General features: G+C 34.4%; 1 protein-coding gene across 2 annotated transcripts in view; it reads right to left on the bottom strand.

The window, feature by feature from the left end:
• Nucleotides 1–16,202, bottom strand: part of ALDH8A1 (aldehyde dehydrogenase 8 family member A1) — a 34,706-nt gene extending 18,504 nt beyond the window's left edge. The window contains exons 1-2 of one of the 2 annotated variants that reach the window (XM_051997799.1): nucleotides 15,853–16,202; nucleotides 8,497–8,644 (exon numbers count right to left, since the gene is read on the bottom strand). In XM_051997799.1, the coding sequence (XP_051853759.1) occupies nucleotides 8,497–8,644; nucleotides 15,853–15,990 (286 nt within the window). In that variant the 5' untranslated portion in view covers nucleotides 15,991–16,202. The remainder of the gene's footprint in view (nucleotides 1–8,496; nucleotides 8,645–15,852) is intronic. The other variant, XM_051997800.1, reaches the window with a different exon arrangement.
• Between the last annotated feature and the right edge of the window lie 4,574 nt (nucleotides 16,203–20,776).

The following is a 20,776-nucleotide window of genomic DNA, read 5'->3' on the forward strand; positions in this document are numbered from 1 at the left end:
AGGTACCTATTCCAATGCTTTCATCTTGGAGATGAGAAAAGAAAGGTACAACAAGTTAAATGACTTTGTTCAAAGATACATAGATTACTAAGTAATAGAAGGATATGAAAACAGCAAATAAGTGCACAATATTAAAAACTAAAGGCACCACCCTTTGGAGTGGGATAGATTCTTGACCTATAAATTCATTTTGTAGGGAACTTTTCACTAATGTATTAAGTGGAATAATGGAGTTAGCAATAGACCCAGTGCCAGTAAGACCAAGTTCAAAATCAGATTCATTTACTATCTGTGTGACATTGTACAAGTCACTTAACCTTTGTATCTTAGTTTCCTCATCTATGAAAAAGATAATCCCTATCTCCAAAAGTCATTGTGAAGATCCAATGATATATTTGCAAAGTGCTAAGCAAAATAACTAGTACATAGTCAGGGCTATGTAAATATTTGCTTCTCTTATTATTAATGCAGATCAGCAATCCTTATGTAACTTATAATTTTAGGCTGTTGCCCAAGGCATTAATCAAGGCAATGTGCCAAGGCAGGATTTTAACTCAGGTCTTTCTGACTCAAGATTGATTCATTATTATCCACCCCATGTGAGCTTTCAACATCCCTTTACTAGTTATCTAGTCCCAGCATCTATTGAGACATCTTAGTTGCTTTATTGCTGCTGAACATAAGCCCTGTGGAGAAGATAAAAGTAGCATTTAAATCCCAAAAATAGGCTGTAGATAGAACGTGGAAATCTACCAAGCCCAAGAACTTGAAGCCTCTAAGACACGTGGGGTTAAAGTGGGACGCACACTGTTTGCTTTATGATTGTGGACAGAACACGAGTCATGAATACTGAGAATTCAGTGTCTAACCTGGCTAAGCCCAAACACTCCACCCCCACATTTTCATTCAATTCAGAATCGCCCTTGTCAGCACATGCTATAAAGAGATTGAGACAACAAATATCAAAATAGTTGGACCGGCATATCACAAAAGAACTCTTTGAAAGAAAATGATTGTTTATCAAGTTTCTATCCCAACACGTGGAAAAATGGACAAATCCAGACTGTCACAGGAGACTATCAGAATACTCTCAGGTGTACAGATGTGTGTCAGTACTAGGTCAGCCATGGCACACTCCATGCCTGCTCCTGATTGAACAAAGCCTGTTAGCAGCAGTGGCAACAGTTTTTAGTCAGGGATACATTTGGCCTAAATCTTGGTGGAATGACATAAACTGTCAAAAGATTCAGAGGTGGAAGGATTTTTAAAGAGCAGCCATCCTAATTCCTTCATTTTTTAGATAAGGAAATGAAAGACAAAGGGAAGCATGGACCAATTATTGCAATCAGCACCAAGAATTATCTCCTTAAAGTGGTTCAGTTATTCGAATTTGAATTGTATGATTCCATTGGGTTGGAACCAATGACCATATTTTACATAATTATAACTTCATATACTGAAAATTCAAATGCATGCAATCAAAAGGATTCATTAATTATAGCAGAATTGGACTTTGAACTCATGTCTTCCCTCACACAATCTAACTATTACATGCCTGGAATATACTTCCTCCTAATTCCCCTTTAAAATTTCTAGCTTCTTTCAAGTGCTATCTCCTAAACAAGACCTCAGCTAGTGCCCCCAATTATTTTGTATACATATGTAATATTCACTTATTTATGTATATATTATTTCCTTATAATGAAATGTAAACTCCTTGAAAACAGTGTGTCCCCAATGTCTGGCACATAGCCGATACTCAATAAATATTAACTGAATAAATCAAATCCAGTACTCTAAAGTTCCATTAATGGAGCGTGCTGCTCCAATCCATACTCTAGTCATATCGGTTCCTGAATCCTTCTCATCCAGTTGCAATGCATTAGATGAAAAGTATATATTCATACTATATTCTCTCTAAAAACTTATTCATATCTTATTCATTTCTATTCATCTTCCAGCTCATTCTAATTTGAGCTGCCTATCTCCTAAACCACTCTACTATGTCTTTCAGTCCTCTTCTATACTCTTAACACATTCCTTTATATCCTCAAATTTTTCAATTCAGTTCAATTGACTTCATGTCCAGCACTGGGCTAGGTGCTAGAATGATAAAGACAAAGACAAAATGATAATAGTCCTAGGTCTCAATGAGTTTATATCCAACTCCATTCAATCAAGTCAAATCAGTGTTTTAATTAGCTTCCATCATATGCCAGATTCTGTGCAAGGTGCTGGGGAAACAAACAAACCAAAAAAAAAAAAAAAAAAGGTAAAAAGTAGAAAATATGTAAATAAATAGCTAAATAAAGAATAAATGGAAGGCAACTGTAAAGGTTACATCTTCATTTCTTATCCAGCCCAGAAATTTTTTTTTTGAGTTCTTTAGATTCCATCATGACCCTACAAATACTGGGAAGTATCATCATTCTACAAGATCCAGTCATCCTTGCTCCTCATCTTATCAGTTCTCTATGTCCCTCTGATTGAAGGAAATTCAAAACCTCCATTTAAGCAGAGGGCCCAGGCCAACCATCTCTTAACTTCCCATTTCTCCTCCCTCTCAACTCTTTTCAGTTTTCTTTTGTGTTATTTTCCTTCATTAGAATGTAAGCTCCTTGAGGATCGAGGCTATCTTTTTCATACTTTTATCTCCAATATTTAGCATAGTGCCCAGAACATAATAGAAGATTAATAAAAGTTTATTTACCATTTGACCATTTTGATTGATTAGAAGCTTGGTTCAATTTCACTATGCTACATTCACATCAGTCTTCTACTCTGAAAAGTTGTTAATTTGCACACAAAAAGGGTGCCTCACTGGTTTACTCCTTGCCCTCTACTGCTGCTTCAAGACTTTTTTCTAGAATTACACATATTTAAAATATATAGGATTACGTGCTGGAATTACGTGGATTAGATTATGTGGATGGAACAGAGGAGGAATGAAGGGAGAAAAAAAATTGGAACACAAAATTTGCAAGGATGAATGTTGAAAATTATCTATGCATATGTATTTTTAATTATTATAGCTTTTTATTTACAAGATATATGCATGGTCAGCCTTGACCTTTTATGCATATGTTTTAGATATAAAAGGCTTTAATTTAAAAAAGATCTTTCTTCTATGCCTATTTCTTCCCTTGAAGTAAAATGGTTCTTTTATCTTCTTTCTATTACTTCTTACCTTTATGTCACTTTCTCAGCATTTTCAGTAACATTTGAACCTGGTTTATGAGTTTCACTTCTACTTTATACCCTATTTCATTCTTTGGGACTTTAACAAACATGGTATAATGCCAGTAATAAAAAAAATAATAACCAAAGTGACATAATAGCAAAAGGTATCATAATATTTCAAAGGTGCATATGCTCATAGATAGGGGCAGTTAAGTGATGCAGTAGATAGAGTATCAGGCTTGAAATCAGGAAGATCTATTCTCATGAGTTCAAATCCAGCCTCAGATACTTACTAGCTGTATGACCCTGAACAAGTCATTTAACCCTGTTTGCTTCAGTTCCTTCATTTGTAAAATGAGCTGAAGAAGGAACTGACAAACCATTTCAGTATCTTTGCAAGAAAACTTCAAACGGAGTCACAAAGAAGTAGACACTGCTGAAATGACTAAATGAGAACAATGCTCACAGATATAGAATTAGAAAAGGTTTTAAAGGTCACTGAGTCCAACCCTTCATTTTATAGATAGACCTAGAAAAGTAAAGTGATTTACCCAGAATCATTCAACCACTGACAATGTAAACCAGGATTTGAATCTAGATATTTTTGGCTCCAAGACTAGCTCCCTATTTACAACAACATACTGAATTGTCAAATAAACATTGATACCTACTATGAGTAGAAAAAGAACTTTGTTTTAATATGCTCCACTAAAATATGAGTATGAAGAAACATAGCTTTCCAACAGAATCTGAACTTTTTCTATCTGTGAGGAAGATTTGAGGACTTGTATATCTTTGTCAACAAAGTATCTGCTGGGATGAATACAGAGAGGACTGGCGAGACTTACATGAACTGATGCTAAGTGAAATGAGCAGAACCAGGAGATCATTATACACTTCGACAACGATATTGTATGAGGACATATTTTGATGGAAGTGGATTTCTTTGACAAAGAGACCTAACTGAGTTTCAATTGATAAATGACGGACAAAAGCAGCTACACCCAAAGAAAGAACACTGGGAAACGAATGTGAACTATCTGCATTTTTGTTTTTCTTCCCGGGTTATTTATATCTTCCGAATCCAATTCTCCCTATGCAACAAGAGAACTGTTCGGTTCTGCAAACATATATTGTATCTAGGATATATTGCAACATATCCAACATATAAAGGACTGCTTGCCATCTAGGGGAGGGGGTGGAGGGAAGGAGGGGAAAAAAATCGGAACAGAAACGAGTGCAAGGGATAATGTTGTAAAAAAAAAATTACCCTGGCATGGATTCTGTCAATATAAAGTAATTATTAAATAAAAAAAAAAAAAAAAAAACAAAGTATCTGCTGCATCACAGCAGACATCACTCTGCTTTGTATGAAAATAATTGAAAGTTATAAAGAGGCAGGAAAAAATAATTTATTTTTCTATTCCCTTATTTATTCATTCATTGCTTTGTTCATTTGTTAAATTGTTAATTCATTTTAAGAAATATGAATGTAAAGAAATAGTTTTATAGGCACCAAAGAAATGGAAATCCTTAGACATTTCAGAGCAAAGGGATGATAGTTTCATATATATTATGACGAAAAGTGGTACAACTTTTTAAAAATGAGAAATAATTTAACCATTTGGAGATTGATGTATGATTGAAAAGAGTCAGAAGGCTCTCATTTAAATCTAATTCCCACATAATCTAGTATTGGAGAAAGGTGAAGCTTTTTAAAAGAGTTTTGTTGGCTAGGTTGTGCAGTAGGTAGAGCACCAGACCTGAAGTCAAGAGGACCTGGGTTCAAATCTGGACTCAGAAACTTAACACTTCCTGGCTGTGTAATCCTGGGCAAGTCACTTAACCTCATTTGCCATCGCAAAAGATAAATAAATAGGTGAATAAATGAATAAATAAATTAAATAAAAGACCTTTGTTGCTCTCTATTCCCATCTCTGCTTTGAGAAGAAAAAGTAAAGAAAACTTTGCTTGGTGTCTAATTAATTTTTTTTTTTAATTTTATTTTATTTAATAATAACTTTGTATTGACAGAATCCATGCCAGGATAATTTTTATACAACATTATCCCTTGCAATCGCTGATGTTTCGTTTTTTCCCCTCCCTCCCTCCACCCCCCCCAAGATGGCAAACAGTCCTATATATGTTAAATATGTTGCAGTATATCCTAGATACAATACATATTTGCAGAACCGAACAGTTCTCCCGCTGCACAGGGAGAATTGGATACAGAAGGTAAAAATAACTCGGGAAGAGCTTGGTGTCTAATTAAGCTGGGTAGTTGCTTTGCGCGCCATTCTGATTGGACAACATAATATCTGAGAGTGTAAATAACTGGATAGATTGATCTGTATAGCCCAATTTGATAAGCTTTGTAGTTCTCTGACCTAAAAAGAACTGCCATTTACATTAATAGCTAGATCTTTTAAGGGTGATGGTTAATTTGAAGCATTTATAAAGTCTATATTCAATGTTATGGAATATTATTGTTTTGTAAGAAACGACCAACAGAATGATTTCAGAGAGGCCTGGAGAGATTTACATTAACTGAAGCTAAGTGAAATGAAGCAGAATCAGGAGATCATTATACATGGCAACAAGAAGATTATGATCAATTCTGATGGATGTCACTCTCTTCAACAATGAGATGATTCAAACCAGTTCCAATTGTTCAGTGATGAAGAAAGCCATCTATACCCAGAGAAAGGCCTATGGAAACTAAGTGTGGGCCACAATACAGCATTTTCACGCTTTCTGTAAATGTTTGCTTGCATTTTGTTTTCCTTCTCAGGTTTTTTTCTCTTTCTAGATATGATTTTTCTTGTGTAGCAAGATAACTGTATAAATATGTATACACATATTGGATTTAACATGTATTTTTTTTAACATAATTAACATGTATTTTGGACTGCCTGTCATCTAGGGGAGGGGATGGGGGTAAGGAGGAAAAAATTTGGAACAGAAAGTTTTGCAAGAGTCAGTGTTGAGAAATTACTCATGTATATGCTTTGTAAATAAAAAGTTTTAATTTTTAAAAAAGTCTATATTCAAGAAGAGTATTTCTCCAATTAAAGACTGGATGAAGATTAATAGTTAAGAAATAAGTAGACAATCAGTTTCATGTGATATCAATGCTTCTGAAGGGGCCAATAATATTAAAACCTTCAATCCAGAATTATTAGTTTTCCCTAAGCATTTGAGTTTTCTTCTCTCATGTTTCCATCCAGGCTTCAATAAATGTGTACCCATTCTTCACCATAGCTACTGAGTAGTATATTGGTAGCAAAGTGGGTTACTTTGCTTATCTACTTGTATAGTTATATTTTTCATTATTTATGTATTTACTTTCAGCAAGTCATTTAATTTTGTTTGCCAGTTTCCTCACTTGTAAACAAGTTAGAGAAGGAAATTGCAAACCACTCTAGTAATTTAACAAAAACAAACAAATAAACTGAAATGGGGTCATGAAGAGTTGGATATGACTCAAACAATTTAAATTACAACAACAAAATGTATTTAATATATTAGTACTATTTCATTGGTCTTATTATAAGCAAAGAACTATATTTTAGATCTAAAAGTAGCATGATTGTGGCTATTGTATAGATATGAAACAAAATGCATTGGAATTCAAGAACCAGAGTAGTGAATAAGGAAAATATATTCTCCTCAATGGGTTATCCCTAAGATCTTGAGAGGGTTAAAATATAAGCAAATAGTATTGTTCTCTAGGAACTTAGACTTGCTAATGTGAAATCAGGATGGAAAAGCAGGCCAGACACAGAAATAAGTGAGACTGAGTCTCACTTATTGCATAGCGCCCCATGAGGATATACAACTCTATTGCTTCTACTAAAATTACAACAATGAAAGCAGAAATAAACTCCAAACTGAACACTGTATAAGTATAAGGAATAAGCTTGGCACCAGAAAAGAGTTATAAAATGCATTACTTTCTATTCAATGCAGAGGTAGGGAACTATGGAAGTGAAATATTGCAAATACTGTCAGATTCAGTTAAGAGAGTTTGTTAGTTTTGCTAAATTCTTTTTTAAAAAATCTATTATAAGGTAAGATTAACTAAGTTGCAGAGCAGGGATAAGAAATTAATATCAAGTAAAAATCAAAATTTTTATGCATTTTTAAAGTGCCCTTTAATTTTGTATGTAGTTCTAGATTCTCCTACTCAATAATCAGACCCACATGCTTCTTTATATATGTTGAAAAACATATCTGAGAATTGATGCACTGAGCCTGGTGATGCAACAGTGTATAGATTATATTATCCTACCTCCATTAGAAGTTTGTTTCAAATCGGAACAGAAGTGAATGCAAGGGATAATGCTGTAAAAAATTACCCTGGCATGGGTTCTATCAATAAAAAGTTGTTTAAAAAAAAAAAGTTGTTTAAAAAAAAAAAAAGAAGAAGAAGTTTATTTCAATTATACACTTCAACAACAAAACTATATGAGGATCAATTCTGATGGAAGTGGTTAGGAAGGAAGGAAGGAAAGAAGGAAGGAAGAAAGAAAAGGATGAAAGAAAAGGAAGAAAGAAATAGAAAGAAAGAAAGAAAGAAAAGAAAGAAAGAAAGAAAGAAAGAAAGAAAAGAAGAAAGAAAAAAGAAAGAAAGAAAAGAAGAAAGAAAGAAAGAAAAGATGAAAGAAAGAAAAGGAAGAAAGAAAGAAAGAAAAGGATGAAAGGGAAAGAAAGAAAGAAAAGGAAGAAAGAAAGAAAGAAAGAAAGAAAAGGATGAAAGAAAGAAAGAAAAGGATGAAAGGAAGAAAAGAAGAAAGAAAGAAAAGGATGAAAGAAGAAAAGAAGGAAGGAAGGAAGGAAGGAAGGAAGGAAGGAAGGAAGGAAGGAAGGAAGGAAGGAAGGAAAGAAGAAGGAAGAAGGAAAGAAGGTAGGTTGTTTCAAGTCTTCCCTGAACAATGACTGAATTGTAATAATATTAATAACCTGGGGTGGGAATGGAAGAGAATGGATGACAAGAGACTCAGATTTTTTAATTGTGAATTTACTATGAAAAGATCAACCAGGAGAAGTCACCCAAGGAATTCAAATCATTTATTTACAAGCTGCCATCTTGGATTACCTGACCATAAAGAATGTCACAGAATAACTTAAATGAGATAATTTTCCTCTAGGGGATCCAACTTATGAATAGGATATAGGGAATAAACTAGGGGAGAAAAGATGTTACAAACATAAAATGAAAGATTTAAATTATATAGTTAACATCCCTTCCAAATTAAAACTCTTTCAGTTTATTTCATTTCCTAGGCAATGAAACTTTTGAAGAGCTTGTTTTACCTTGATCTCTTGATTCAGCCTGTGCAAAATCCTCCAGGGAGTGTTCCAGTAGATCTGCCAACTTAATCATGATCTGAGAGCGGTCCTGGGGGCTTGTGGATGACCAATGGGGAAAGGCCTCTTTAGCAGCCATGACTGCTGCTTCTATCTTTGAAAAGCAAATAGAAGAGTCAGAATTGCTGTTGACTTACTAAAAATTGAGATATTGTGGTAGCCTCCATAAGCAGTTCTCCTGGAAGACCTCCTTCAGCATTATCCAGAAAACTTCTTTGTGTAAAGCAACATTGTAAGATACCAGTGGTTGAATACAATCCTGGAATGAGGCAAGCAAATAAGAAGAACTAGTTTTTTGTTTTCTATATTCAAGAATGGTGGGATAGAAAATACACCAGATAGAAAAATCAATCCTGACATCTGGTTTTGATTTGATCATTAGCTAGCTGTATGAAACTGGAAAAGTGATCCCATATCTCTGAATTGCAATTTCTTCATATGTAAAAAGAGTTAAGACACAGTTTCTTCTAATTCTAACTACTATGAGTTTCACTTCAAGTATTATTTGGTTTGTTAAGGTCATTTTCCTCTCTTCTCTTTTTATTTTTTAAAGGATGTTCTGGGATGGGTCTGTCTTGGATAGGCAGGCAGGGAAGATATTTGGGGGAAAGGGAGACCTTATGAAGAGTCTTCAAGTCACATTATCTAGGCAGGAAAGACCGCACTCTCAGTCCTAACTGACAGAAGGCTGGTGAGAAGCAATCAGATTGTGTCCACTAGATAGGCCATATATCATCTCATGCTGACAAGATACCAGATAAGATTTGAAGAAAGCAAGACTTTAGGGTTTGAGACTTCTGAAAAGCAGTGATTCATGATATTCATAGAAGGCAATTATGGAGCTCAATGAAAGATTTCTTTCTTTCCTCCCATTTCCCCTCACCTATGCCAGTGGTTCTCAAAGGGTGTGTCTTAAATTTCATTAGGTGTACAATGAAAGTGTCATCTCTCCTTCTCATTTCTTCTATACACACTCTAAGACTTCTACATGGTCCAAACCTCATCCTCAGATTCAGGATTGCTACCTGTCCTTTATGAGGTTATTTGGAAGGATAAAAAACAAAACTAAAATAAAAAATAACACTATTTTTTTTGTTAGGACTGGGGAAATAAAAGAATAAGGAGTTGGGGAGGGGAATCCTAAGACTTGGGAAATGGATGTAGAGATCCTTCATTGTGACATACTAATTCCCCTTTCCCCCAAATTAGATCTTCAAGCTGAATAATCTTTTCTGATATACTACAATGAGAATTTTATTGTTCTTGTATGAGCTGGACTAGAGAGTCCTAAAGATATTTCCAATCTTCAAAATCTGTGATTCTCTGATTTAGTGGATTTGGGGCAAAAGAAGAAAAAAGACCTATATCCTGTGGTTGAAAGCCTTAAAATACATTGTCAAGAAATTGAATCCAAACTAGCACAAACTACTAAGGGCCAAGGCAAAAAAGAATATAATTCACATTTCTATAGTGCTTTAAGGCTTCTAAGGTAATTTCTACCTTAGAATGTCACTGATGGATAGGTAACCCTGGTGCAGTATATAAAGTGCTAGGCCAGAAATCAGGAAACTGAATTCAAACTCAGTTTAGATATTTATCAGTTATAGCACTTAATCTTCATTTGCTTTTGTTTCTTCAAATGTGAAATGATGATGATAATAGTACTTACTTTTGAGGAATGTTATGAGGCTGAAATAATATTTGTAAAGCACTGGCCATAGTTCTTGGCACATAGTAGATACTATATAAAGACTAGCTATTGCTGCTGCCACTACTACTATTATTTTACGAGATGAGGAAATTGAGATTAAATAACTTATTCCTTATTGGAGCACTATCTGACTCTATCCTATGCAGGTTTGGCTAGTTTTTCTATTTACGCTTCAGAACTATGTAAACCCAACTTATGCATCTTTTTCTTACCCTTTGTGATACCTGAAGTTTTGATCCTTTAGGGATCCCAATGTTTCATAAATCCTTAGTAACATAACATAACTGGCATAATATTGGTGATATTGAAAAGATGGTTTCTGTGCCAACGAACAGCTTGGAATAATTAAAACAATTTTCAAATCCGGTTCATCATTTCTTCCTATTCCATTCTGGGCCTAATAATCTATCTATCTACAAGGAATAAATGGACTTTTCCTTAAAATAGTCAGGAGTGTATATTTAAAACCATCAGTAAGCATCATATGCAATGGGGAAAAACTGGAACCTTTCCCAGTAAGATCAGGAGTGAAACAAGGTTGCCCACTATCATCATTGTTATTCAATATTGTATTAGAAATGCTAGCCTAGGCAATAAGAGTCGAGAAAGAGATTAAAGGAATTAGAATAGGTAATGAGGAAACCAAACTATCACTCTTTGCGGATGATATAATGGTATACTTAGAGAACTCCAGAGATTATACTAAAAAGGTATTAGAAATAATTCATAACTTTAGCAAAGTTGCAGGATACAAAATAAATCCACATAAATCCTCAGCATTTTTATACATCACCAACAAAATCCAACAGCAAGAGATAAAAAGAGAAATTCCATTCAAAATAACTGTCGATAGCATAAAATATTTGGCAATCTATCTACCAAAGTAAAGTCAGGAATTATATGAGCAAAATTACAAAAATCTTTCCACACACATAAAGTCAGATTTAAATAACTGGAAAAATATTAAGTGCTCTTTCATAGGCCGAGCGAATATAATAAAGATTACAATACTCCCTAAACTAATCTATTTATTTAGTGCTATACCAATCAGACTCCCAAGAAAATATTTTAAGGACCTAGAAAAAATAACAACAAAATTAATATGGAAGAACAAAAGTTCGAGAATCTCAAGGGAATTAATGAAAAATAAAATCAAAAGAAGGTGGCCTAGCTGTATCTGATCTAAAACTATATTATAAAGCAGCAGTCACTAAAACCATTTGGTATTGGTTAAGAAATAGATTAGTTGATCAGTGGAATAGGCTAGATTCACAAGACAAAATAGTCAACTATAGAAATCTAGTGTTTGACAAACCCAAAGATCCTAACTTTGGGGATAAAAATTCATTATTTGACAAAAACTGCTGGGAAAATTGGAAATTAGTATGGCAGAAATTAGGCATGGACCCACTCTTAACACCGTATAGCAAGATAAGATCAAAATGGGTCCATGATTTAGGCATAAAGAATGAGATTATAAATAAATTAGAGGAACATAGGATAGTTTATCTCTCAGACTTGTGGAGGAGAAAGAAATTGTGACCAAAGATGAACTAGAGATCATTATTGATCACAAAAGAGAAAATTTTGATTATATCAAATTAAAAAGCCTTTGTACAAACAAAACTAATGCAAACAAGATTAGAAGGGAAGCAACAAACTGGGAAAACATTTTCACAATTAAAGGTTCTGATAAAGGCCTTATTTCCAAAATATATTGAGAATTGACTCTAATTTATAAGAAATCAAGCCATTCTCCAATTGATAAATGGTCAAAGGATATGAATAGACAATTTTCAGATGATGAAACTGAAACTATTTCCACTCATATGAAAGAGTGTTCCAAATCACTATTGATCAGAGAAATTCAAATTAAGACAACTCTTAGATATACCTGTATACCTTATGTATACCTTAGATATACATACCTGACAGATTGGCTAAGATGACAGGAAAAAATAATGATGAATGTTGGAGGGGAAGCGGGAAAACTGGGACACTGATGCATTATTGGTGAAGTTGTGACCGAATCTGGCCATTCTGAAGAGCAATATTATGCCCCAAAAGTTATCTAACTGTACATACCCTTTGATCCAGAAGTGTTACTACTGTGCTTATATCTCAAAGAGATACCAAAGAAGGGAAAGAGATCTGCATGTGCCAAAATATTTGTGACAGCCCTGTTTGTAGTGGCTAGAAGCTGGAAAATGAATGGATACCCATCAATTGGAGAATGGTTGGGTAAATTGTGGTATATGAATGTTATGGAATATTATTGCTCTGTAAGAAATGACCAGCAGGATGAATACAGAGAGGCTTGGAAAGACTTACGTGAACTGATGCTGAGTGAAATGAGCAGAACCAGGAGATCATTATATACTTCAACAGCAATACTGTATGAGGATGTATTCTGATGGAAGTGGATCTTTTCGACAAAGAGAAGATCTAACTCAGTTTCAATTGATCAATGATGGACAGAAGCAGCTACACCCAGAGAAGGAACACTGGGAAATGAATGTAAACTATTTGCTTTTTTGTTTTTCTTCCCGGGTTATTTTTACTTTCTGAATCCAATTCTTCCTGTGCAACAAGAGAACTGTTCGGTTCTGCACACATATATTGTATCTAGGATATACGGTAACATATTTAACATGTATAGGACTGCTTGCCATCTGGGGGAGAGAGTGGAGGGAGGGAGGGGAAAAGTCGGAACATAAGTGAATGCAAGGGATAATGTAAAAAATTATCCAGGCATGGGTTCTGTCAATAAAAAGTTTTAATTATTTTAAAAAATAAATAAATTTTAAAAATAATTATCTATCTACAGTGCTTGGTTCAATATAAACATACTAATGGACCAACTCAATTGATTACCCATCTAATTGCATATCATGATTAGTCTTTATATACAGATTTTCTTGCATCTCATTGAAGAGAGAAGCAGAAAGAGGGAGAAGAAAATGAAGAGAAGAAAGTACATGTATATTTTCAGGTAGCATACTTTCTTTTGGAGTATACCAGTAATTTCATCAGTTGAGGAACTTCCAATACTACTGTGCATTCATATCTTTCCAAATAGGGAGCCTCAGAGGCAGGTCTTTCTGACTCAAAGTAACTTGTTCTCTATCTACTACGCCATGTTGACTCTTTTATTGGTCTGTTAAAGCAGTTGAAAGACTTACTGGAGAGATCATAGTTGTTCTTGGTCCCAGAGGACACAACTAGGAACAATGAGTAGAATTTACAGAGAGGAAGGTTTCAATTCTATATTAAGGGAAACTTTATAACTATTAGAGGTGTTATATTGCTTCTGAGGTGAGTTTTTTCATCCCTGAAGATTTTCATGCAGAGGTTGGATAAAAATCAGTTACTAGGAAGTGATACATAAAAGGGATTTTAGTTCAAATACAAATTGGACAAATAAATTCTGACATCCTTCTTAACTTTTTCAGAAGATTCTCTAGTTCTGTAGAACATAAAGCAAGGCATTACTGACATAAAGCAACACAGAAATGGGCAAGTTCAAGACTGGTTTACCTGATCATGATAGGAATATTTCTTGTGGGTGACTGGGAATGAATATATTATACAGCGTGTGTGTGTGTGTGTGTGTGTGTGTGTGTGTGTGTGTGTGGTGTGTATCAGGAAGCAGCTATAATGCAGTAAAAAGTGGATTGGATTTTAAGTCAGAGCAGCGTTCAACACCTTGGTTCTGTGACCATGGACAGTTTAATTTTTCTTCTGTAAAATGAAAAGGTTGGATTAAATGATTTTTAGTTTCTACTAGCTCTATATCCTATATAATCCTACCGATTAACCCCTAAAATTTAATTATTCTCTAAGGATAGAAAAAATTTCTAGGGAACTACAAGAGATACATAATTCTGTGCCATTAAAAAGACCTTGGAAAAAGGAGAACAGCCAGGATGACACTCTCTTGCTTAAGCCAGAATCAAAGTTTTAGTTATAGTTTAACCATCTAGCTATTATCTTATTGTTAATATTTACCTGCAAGAATACAAAAGTCTAAAGGTTTAAAATAAAAAAGCAAACACCAATAAATAAATAAATAAATGAATAAATAAATCTGGTAGAACAGTTCTTCAGAATTTCTGATTTTAATCAGCCATGTTACATGAATGCAAGATTCTATTAGAAGTCACAGAAATGGAGTTCAAGTCCCATTTACTAGTCATATAATTTTGGGCAAGTTTTTCCCAAATATCATTTTTTTTTTTTTAGTGATACAATGACTAGATAATCTTTATTATCCTTTCCTGCTCTGAGAATTGTAAAATACTTCTGCAACAAACTTCCCCTCCCCCCCCACATGTAACTTCCTTAAAAATAAAAACTGATCTCCAAAGCTTGAATTACAAATTAGCTGACATTTTATTTCCTGACCATAAATGAAATGTTAAACACATAGCCTACAGGATAAAAGAGTTATTGTCCTTTTTAATATAATAATTGGTAAGGATGTTAGGTTTCTGGAAATTTTAGTAGCTGTATGGAATTAAATATTAGGTTTTTAGTGTTTTAAGAACTTATACCTTAACAGACTAATTTTCATTCCAAGTTAAAAAAAATTTCCATTTAATTGTTTTATGGTAGTGGGGAAAAAAGGTTCAGCCTAAATACCACACAATATTTATTGAAAAGCTGGTTCCTTTCAGCTCCAAAACAGCGATGACATAATCATATCTTCACTTTGTGAAGAAAGGAAAATATGTTGGGAAACTACACTATAGCTTCATTTCTAAGCAATGGGAAAGTTGTTATTTGTCCTTCGTTCTTGAAAAGGACCATAACATCTAGCAGATGATACCATGATATGCAAGTGAACTGGATTTAAGTGAGGGAGGGCTGTGCAAGGTCACTTGCCTCACTTTCAACTCCAAAACCATCTGGGTCCAGTGGCAAGATATAGATCAAAATGACTGGAGATAGCTTCATTTCTAAACAATGGGAGAAAAATGTAAAGGACAGGAATTCCTCAGAGTTCCCAGAGAACTAAATTTAAAGAACTTCATTCTTTCAATCCAGTAAAATTTTCTTAGATACCAAATCCAGAAAAGTAGAGAATTTAGAAAATATCCTGTGGGGAAAAGGTAGCAAAAGGAACACCAACAAAAATTATCAAGCATATTAATGAATCTAACATAACACTTTCAAAACTACAATAACTCTAATTAGACACTCCCATTCTGCAAAGAGAAAGTAATAATAGCTAAAAATAATAAAAGAAGTAGAAAATAAGCTCAATATAACAATAGAATTGGAAAACTTTTTTTAAAAAAATTACATTGGTATAGTCACTGTTTAAACAATGTTGAAAAAAAGCAGATTGGTAAAAGGTTAAGATTAAGAATAACCATCTTTCTGAGTTATTTTTTAACTTCAAAATGGGGCAGCCTTACATTGCTATTATTTATCATATAATGAACTCAGTAGCTTAAGATGAATCAGCTTCCCATGACCCATCTAATGTTTTAATAACTTTCACTTCAGACTTACCATTCTTTCTTCCCTTTTTTTGTAGAAAAGGGATACTCTCAATACATTAATGCATTTAAAAAAAATCAACTCACCTCTTCTTTGCCACTGTCTGGAACTTTACAATACACCTCCCCTGTAGATGGATCATAGGAATCTATGTGTGAATTACAGGGAATAAATTTACCAGCAATAAAGTTTTCCAACTCCAAAAGGGGCTTTTGCCCTGCCATTTTTTTTTTTTTACCAACTTTCTGCTTTCACTATTTTACTGCTTCTACTGACTGAGCTTTATTTACTTCTCAATTTAAGTCTCCTCCCCTTTTTTTACCCATTACTCAATAACTTAGTTGACCTGTCAACCATGTGGAAAGAAACCAGTAGTCCTTAAAAAAAGATATATTCTTATATTTGCTAAGCTGAGGGTATTAGGTATCTGCAACGATTATTACTTTTACTATTTTAAAGGGCTTTTCTATGTGTTGATCTGGTTTTATGCTCACAACAAATCATCCATCAACACAGACTAGTTTATCAGATTAGAATGATAGAATTTCAAAGCTAAAAGGGACTCCAGAGGCCATACAATGGGTTATTGAGACAACTGCTAGTATAATACATAGGGCAATTAGGTGGCACAGTGAATAGAGCACCAGCCCTGACCAAGAGGACCTGAGTTCAAATCTGACCTTAAACACTTAACACTTCCTAGCTGTGTGACCCTGGCCAAGTCACTTAACCCCAATTGACTCAGTAAATACATATATATATATATAAAATAACTTCAAGTTAATAAATCTGGATGACTGAATAGATGGTGGTACTATCAACTGAAATAGAAAAATGAAGGAAAATATGTTCTGTTAGTCACCAATTCTCTGCTTGTTTTTCTCCTTCATTGTTTGGCCACCCAAGTTAAAATCTTTCCTTGTTTTAAAACTTGTGGGATTCCTTAAAGCCAATTTTATCCCATTGTATTCAGTTAGTTGTTCTCCCACTACCTTCCACATCTACTTTTCACCTCTCCTCCACAATATCTGAGGATCTGCTTCTTGCTTCTCTATTAACCTAAGCCTTCTTCATACTTCCCTTGGGATGGAGGCTCTTTTGTTAGTATTTGCCTCATTTTGGCTGAAAAACATAAGTGACTAATTTAGTCCTTACCAAATCTTCCTGCTTGCCTATTTTGATACTTATCCTATTCCTGGATCATGAGGACTCCTCCACTGAACTCCCCAATGGCATCAGTCGAGCTACTGAGTACCCTATTTTCTGGGGTCCCATGTTTAGGGCCAAAATGTAACATCCAGACTAGATCTCTGGAGGATCTTGGTACCAGCCCGAGTTCTTGGTCTTAGAGGAGGAGTGATGAGGCAGGAACCCACATGGATGGTCAAATATGAAATCCATTTATTTCAAGTTCTCTCAGCCTTAAATACTTTAGTACAATTACCTCACCACAGCACACTGCGCATGTGCTAACTAAAAGCACCTTGTTATTATCACGTAAATGCCTCTTTACTGAAAGTATCTCTGCTTCAAGCAGAACACAGGTTGTCACGCCCCTGACTTCTCAGGAAAGCTGAGATGCTCCCAAGGGGAGATGAGAGACAAACCAGACATTGACAGCAGATTCCCTCTGGGCTGAAGGGTCTTATATCACACCGTGAGTGCCAAGATAGTAAATCAAGTTATTTCCCCATAGGATTCATCTAAACTGTTGCTGCACAGATTTATATCTCCTACCTTGAAGTACTCCAGCAAAGGAGTTATTACCAACTTTATTTATTTCTTAATCCTATGAATAAGCACCTATTCATAAGTTCATTCATCCATCCATCAAATATTGACTTCACAGGCAGCATTTTTTCTCTTAGACTTGTAACTCCTTATTGAGACTTTTCTATTTTAAAAGTTTTTTGAATATGTTGTCTTCCTTACTGGGTTGTCAGTCCCTTGAGACAGTAAAGTCTTCTCTGTATGGTAAAATGTAACCTTGATGAGTTCAGGAATTACCTTTTATTTGTTCTTTGTATCTTCAATGCCTGGCAAAAAGCAATAGCTGAATATTTATTGGATGCCCAATGTGGAAATATGTTTAATATGATCATACATGTATGAACTATATCGTATTACTTGTCAGCTTGGGAGGGAGGAGAGAGGAAAATATTTGGAATTCAAAATCTTAGAAAAGTGAAAGTTGAAAACTATTTTCAGAACAACAAAAAAATATGGTAGATCCAGAGGACCCTGGGAAGACATATAATGAATTTATATTGAACAGCACCAGAATAATTTATATATAATTTTGTGAAGGAAAAACACTTTGAATGACTTTAGAATGTCAGTTAATGCAATAATTAATCACAGTATTTCATAAGACTAATGATAAAGCAAGCTTTCCACTTCTTGATAGTGATATGACAAATAATAGGTGCAGACAGACTACACTTGTGATGAGAGCTTTTTAACCTCAGTTGCCTTATTCTAGTAGGCCAAAAATCTTAAAAGCAAGAGCTGTCTTTTTCTTTTTTGTTGATTAGTATAGTGTCTGTCTTATAGTAAATGTTTTATTGTATTTGTAAAATTATAGGGGGGGATGGTAAAAAGTAATAGAAAAAGAGGAGGGAAAGAGAGGGGAGAAAGAAAAGAGAGAAGAAGGGAGGGAAAGGAGGGATAAGAGAGGGAGGGAAAGAGGGAGGAAGGAGAGATAGTGTTAATACTTCAAAAATACATGTAAGAGAGCTAAAGAAAATGCAGACAACAAACAGGATAGCATTGTTATTTTGGTGTTCATTTTAATATAGACTTTAAAAATAAACCATACATAAGCAATTAGTTCCATATATAACTGTTTTTAGTCTTTGTATGTGGAAATACTTAGCCCTTACTTTTTGATTTGTTGGTACTTGTGAAGTTCATAATTTTTTTAAAGGGAGAAAGGTCTCATTAGAAGAATGAAAAGAAAGGGGAAAAAAGGAGGAGTAAGGGGAGAAAGAGGAGGGAGGAGAGAGGGAAGAATTGAAGGTGGGATGGCAGGAAGGAGTACATAGTAAGTGTCATAGAAATCAAGGTAGGAAACACTGTCCAGGAACTTCATACTGTTGTTCAGTCATATTGAACTTTTCATGATTACATAAACCATAGCACACTAGGCTTTTCTATTCTTCACTACCTCCCAAAGTCTGCCCAAACATGTGAATTGGATTTAAGTGAGGCGGAGTTTCACAAAATGATCAGTCTCATCTCTTCTAGAATCATCAAAACTCAATGGCAAGAAAAAAATCAAGGCTATTGATTTGAAAATTTTGAAAATATTGAAAAAAAAATAGCCTAGGGATAGTGGAAGACCTTGGTGTCTTCAATGCCCAATCAAGCTCTAAGTTCCAGTCACTTCCATGGTAGTTGGAAGAAATTGTTCTCATCCACCCATTCTTCTGGGAGAATGTCTTCACAAGTCCCCTTACTCATCAATAGATTCTCATTGGTTACCTTCAATCTGGTTAAGCTTATGTGCTGAGACAGTTTCCTGGGGTGTGAACAGTGCATGTTACAGCTTTTTGTTGCCATACATGAGCTACCTAAGGTAGATGAGGAGCCTTGAAAAGCTCTCATATCAGAGGAGCTTGTAGTCCTTGACACTTCATATATTCCTCTATATATGCTGTGCTATGACCATTGCCCCTAACTATTCTATCTGCATGATGTATTATTCTGAAATTCCCCTGACCAGAACCTCCCTTATTCTTAAATCTCTATGACTACTTAACTCTTCTAAGTCTCTTCTTTGTCTCTACTATGAATTTTCTCTCCTTTCTTCCTTGTTCTTGTCCATTATCCCTGATCTGGCCTGATGTCTTTCCTGTAGTCTTGACATTATGGTTGACTAATTGTAAACATATGCCTTTGAATCTCTTATTATCAGTGACCTCTTAGAAAACCCTTACCATCCTTATTCTTTATTTCTATTGATGTGTTCCTGAATTTACCTGGAGAGTCATAAAGAGATGGCAAAATAGGTTTTTTATAATTTGCTTAATCTTCCTTTAAAACATTGTCAGCAAAAGCCTCATTATTTCATTATTACACAGCAATTCTTTTGACTTTAATCACTTATTTAATTACATATTCCACTCCACCACAAATCTGCATATCTCACTTCAATAAAAAAAAAAAAAATAGCTCTTTTCTCCTATCCCATAACTCAGAACTTCACTCCCTTCACCAATCCCCATTCTTCCCTCCTTTGTTCAAGTCTGTGGAAAAAGCAGGAGTCCTTGCCAAGGCTACCCTTTCTCCCAGGAGCTTCTTCTTTCTTTAATTTCTTCCCTTTCTTTGGCTTCTTTCCCACCATCTACAAATATATGCACATGTAGCTATCCTCAATCCCTTTATCTTGCTATTCCCTCAAAGTTATGTTTATATCCTTCCTTTGATTGGCTAAAACATAAGCAAATTATAATTCATAATGATTTTCACTAACTTATGTATATTAGGATATGGAAATTTAAATTTTTACATTCATAAGCTCTATTTATCTGGTGTCTGCAAAATTGTCAAATATGATTAGGTTACTATGAAGCAACCAGTAAGAAACTGATTTCAATCTTTAGCTTACAGTAATAGGGAAGTCTGATGCTTCATTACTAATACTGTTTCATCAACAATATGCACTCATGAAAATAACAGTTACTCATTATAATTTTGATTCTCGAGAAATACATTAGATTGACTCTGTACTGAACTACACAATGGAGTAACTTTGTTTTTGTAAATAGAATTTGAATTTCTTTAAAAACAGACTTATTTCTTACTCTCAAGAAACTGACAGCAATTGGTGAGTTAGAAAAATGGACCTGATTATTAATAGGAGATTTTCTGAAATAGGTTAATCTTATTCTACTATTTTGAAAACAATTAAAAACCCATATGAAAGTTCCCTGCATAAATATAATGTGGAATTGTTAAGTAAAGGTAGTAAAAACTTATAAATTCTAAGAAACAAAACACATTGTACTG

Source organism: Antechinus flavipes, chromosome 4 (genome assembly GCF_016432865.1).
Source record: "Antechinus flavipes isolate AdamAnt ecotype Samford, QLD, Australia chromosome 4, AdamAnt_v2, whole genome shotgun sequence".
In the NCBI taxonomy this organism is placed as follows: domain Eukaryota; kingdom Metazoa; phylum Chordata; class Mammalia; order Dasyuromorphia; family Dasyuridae; genus Antechinus; species Antechinus flavipes.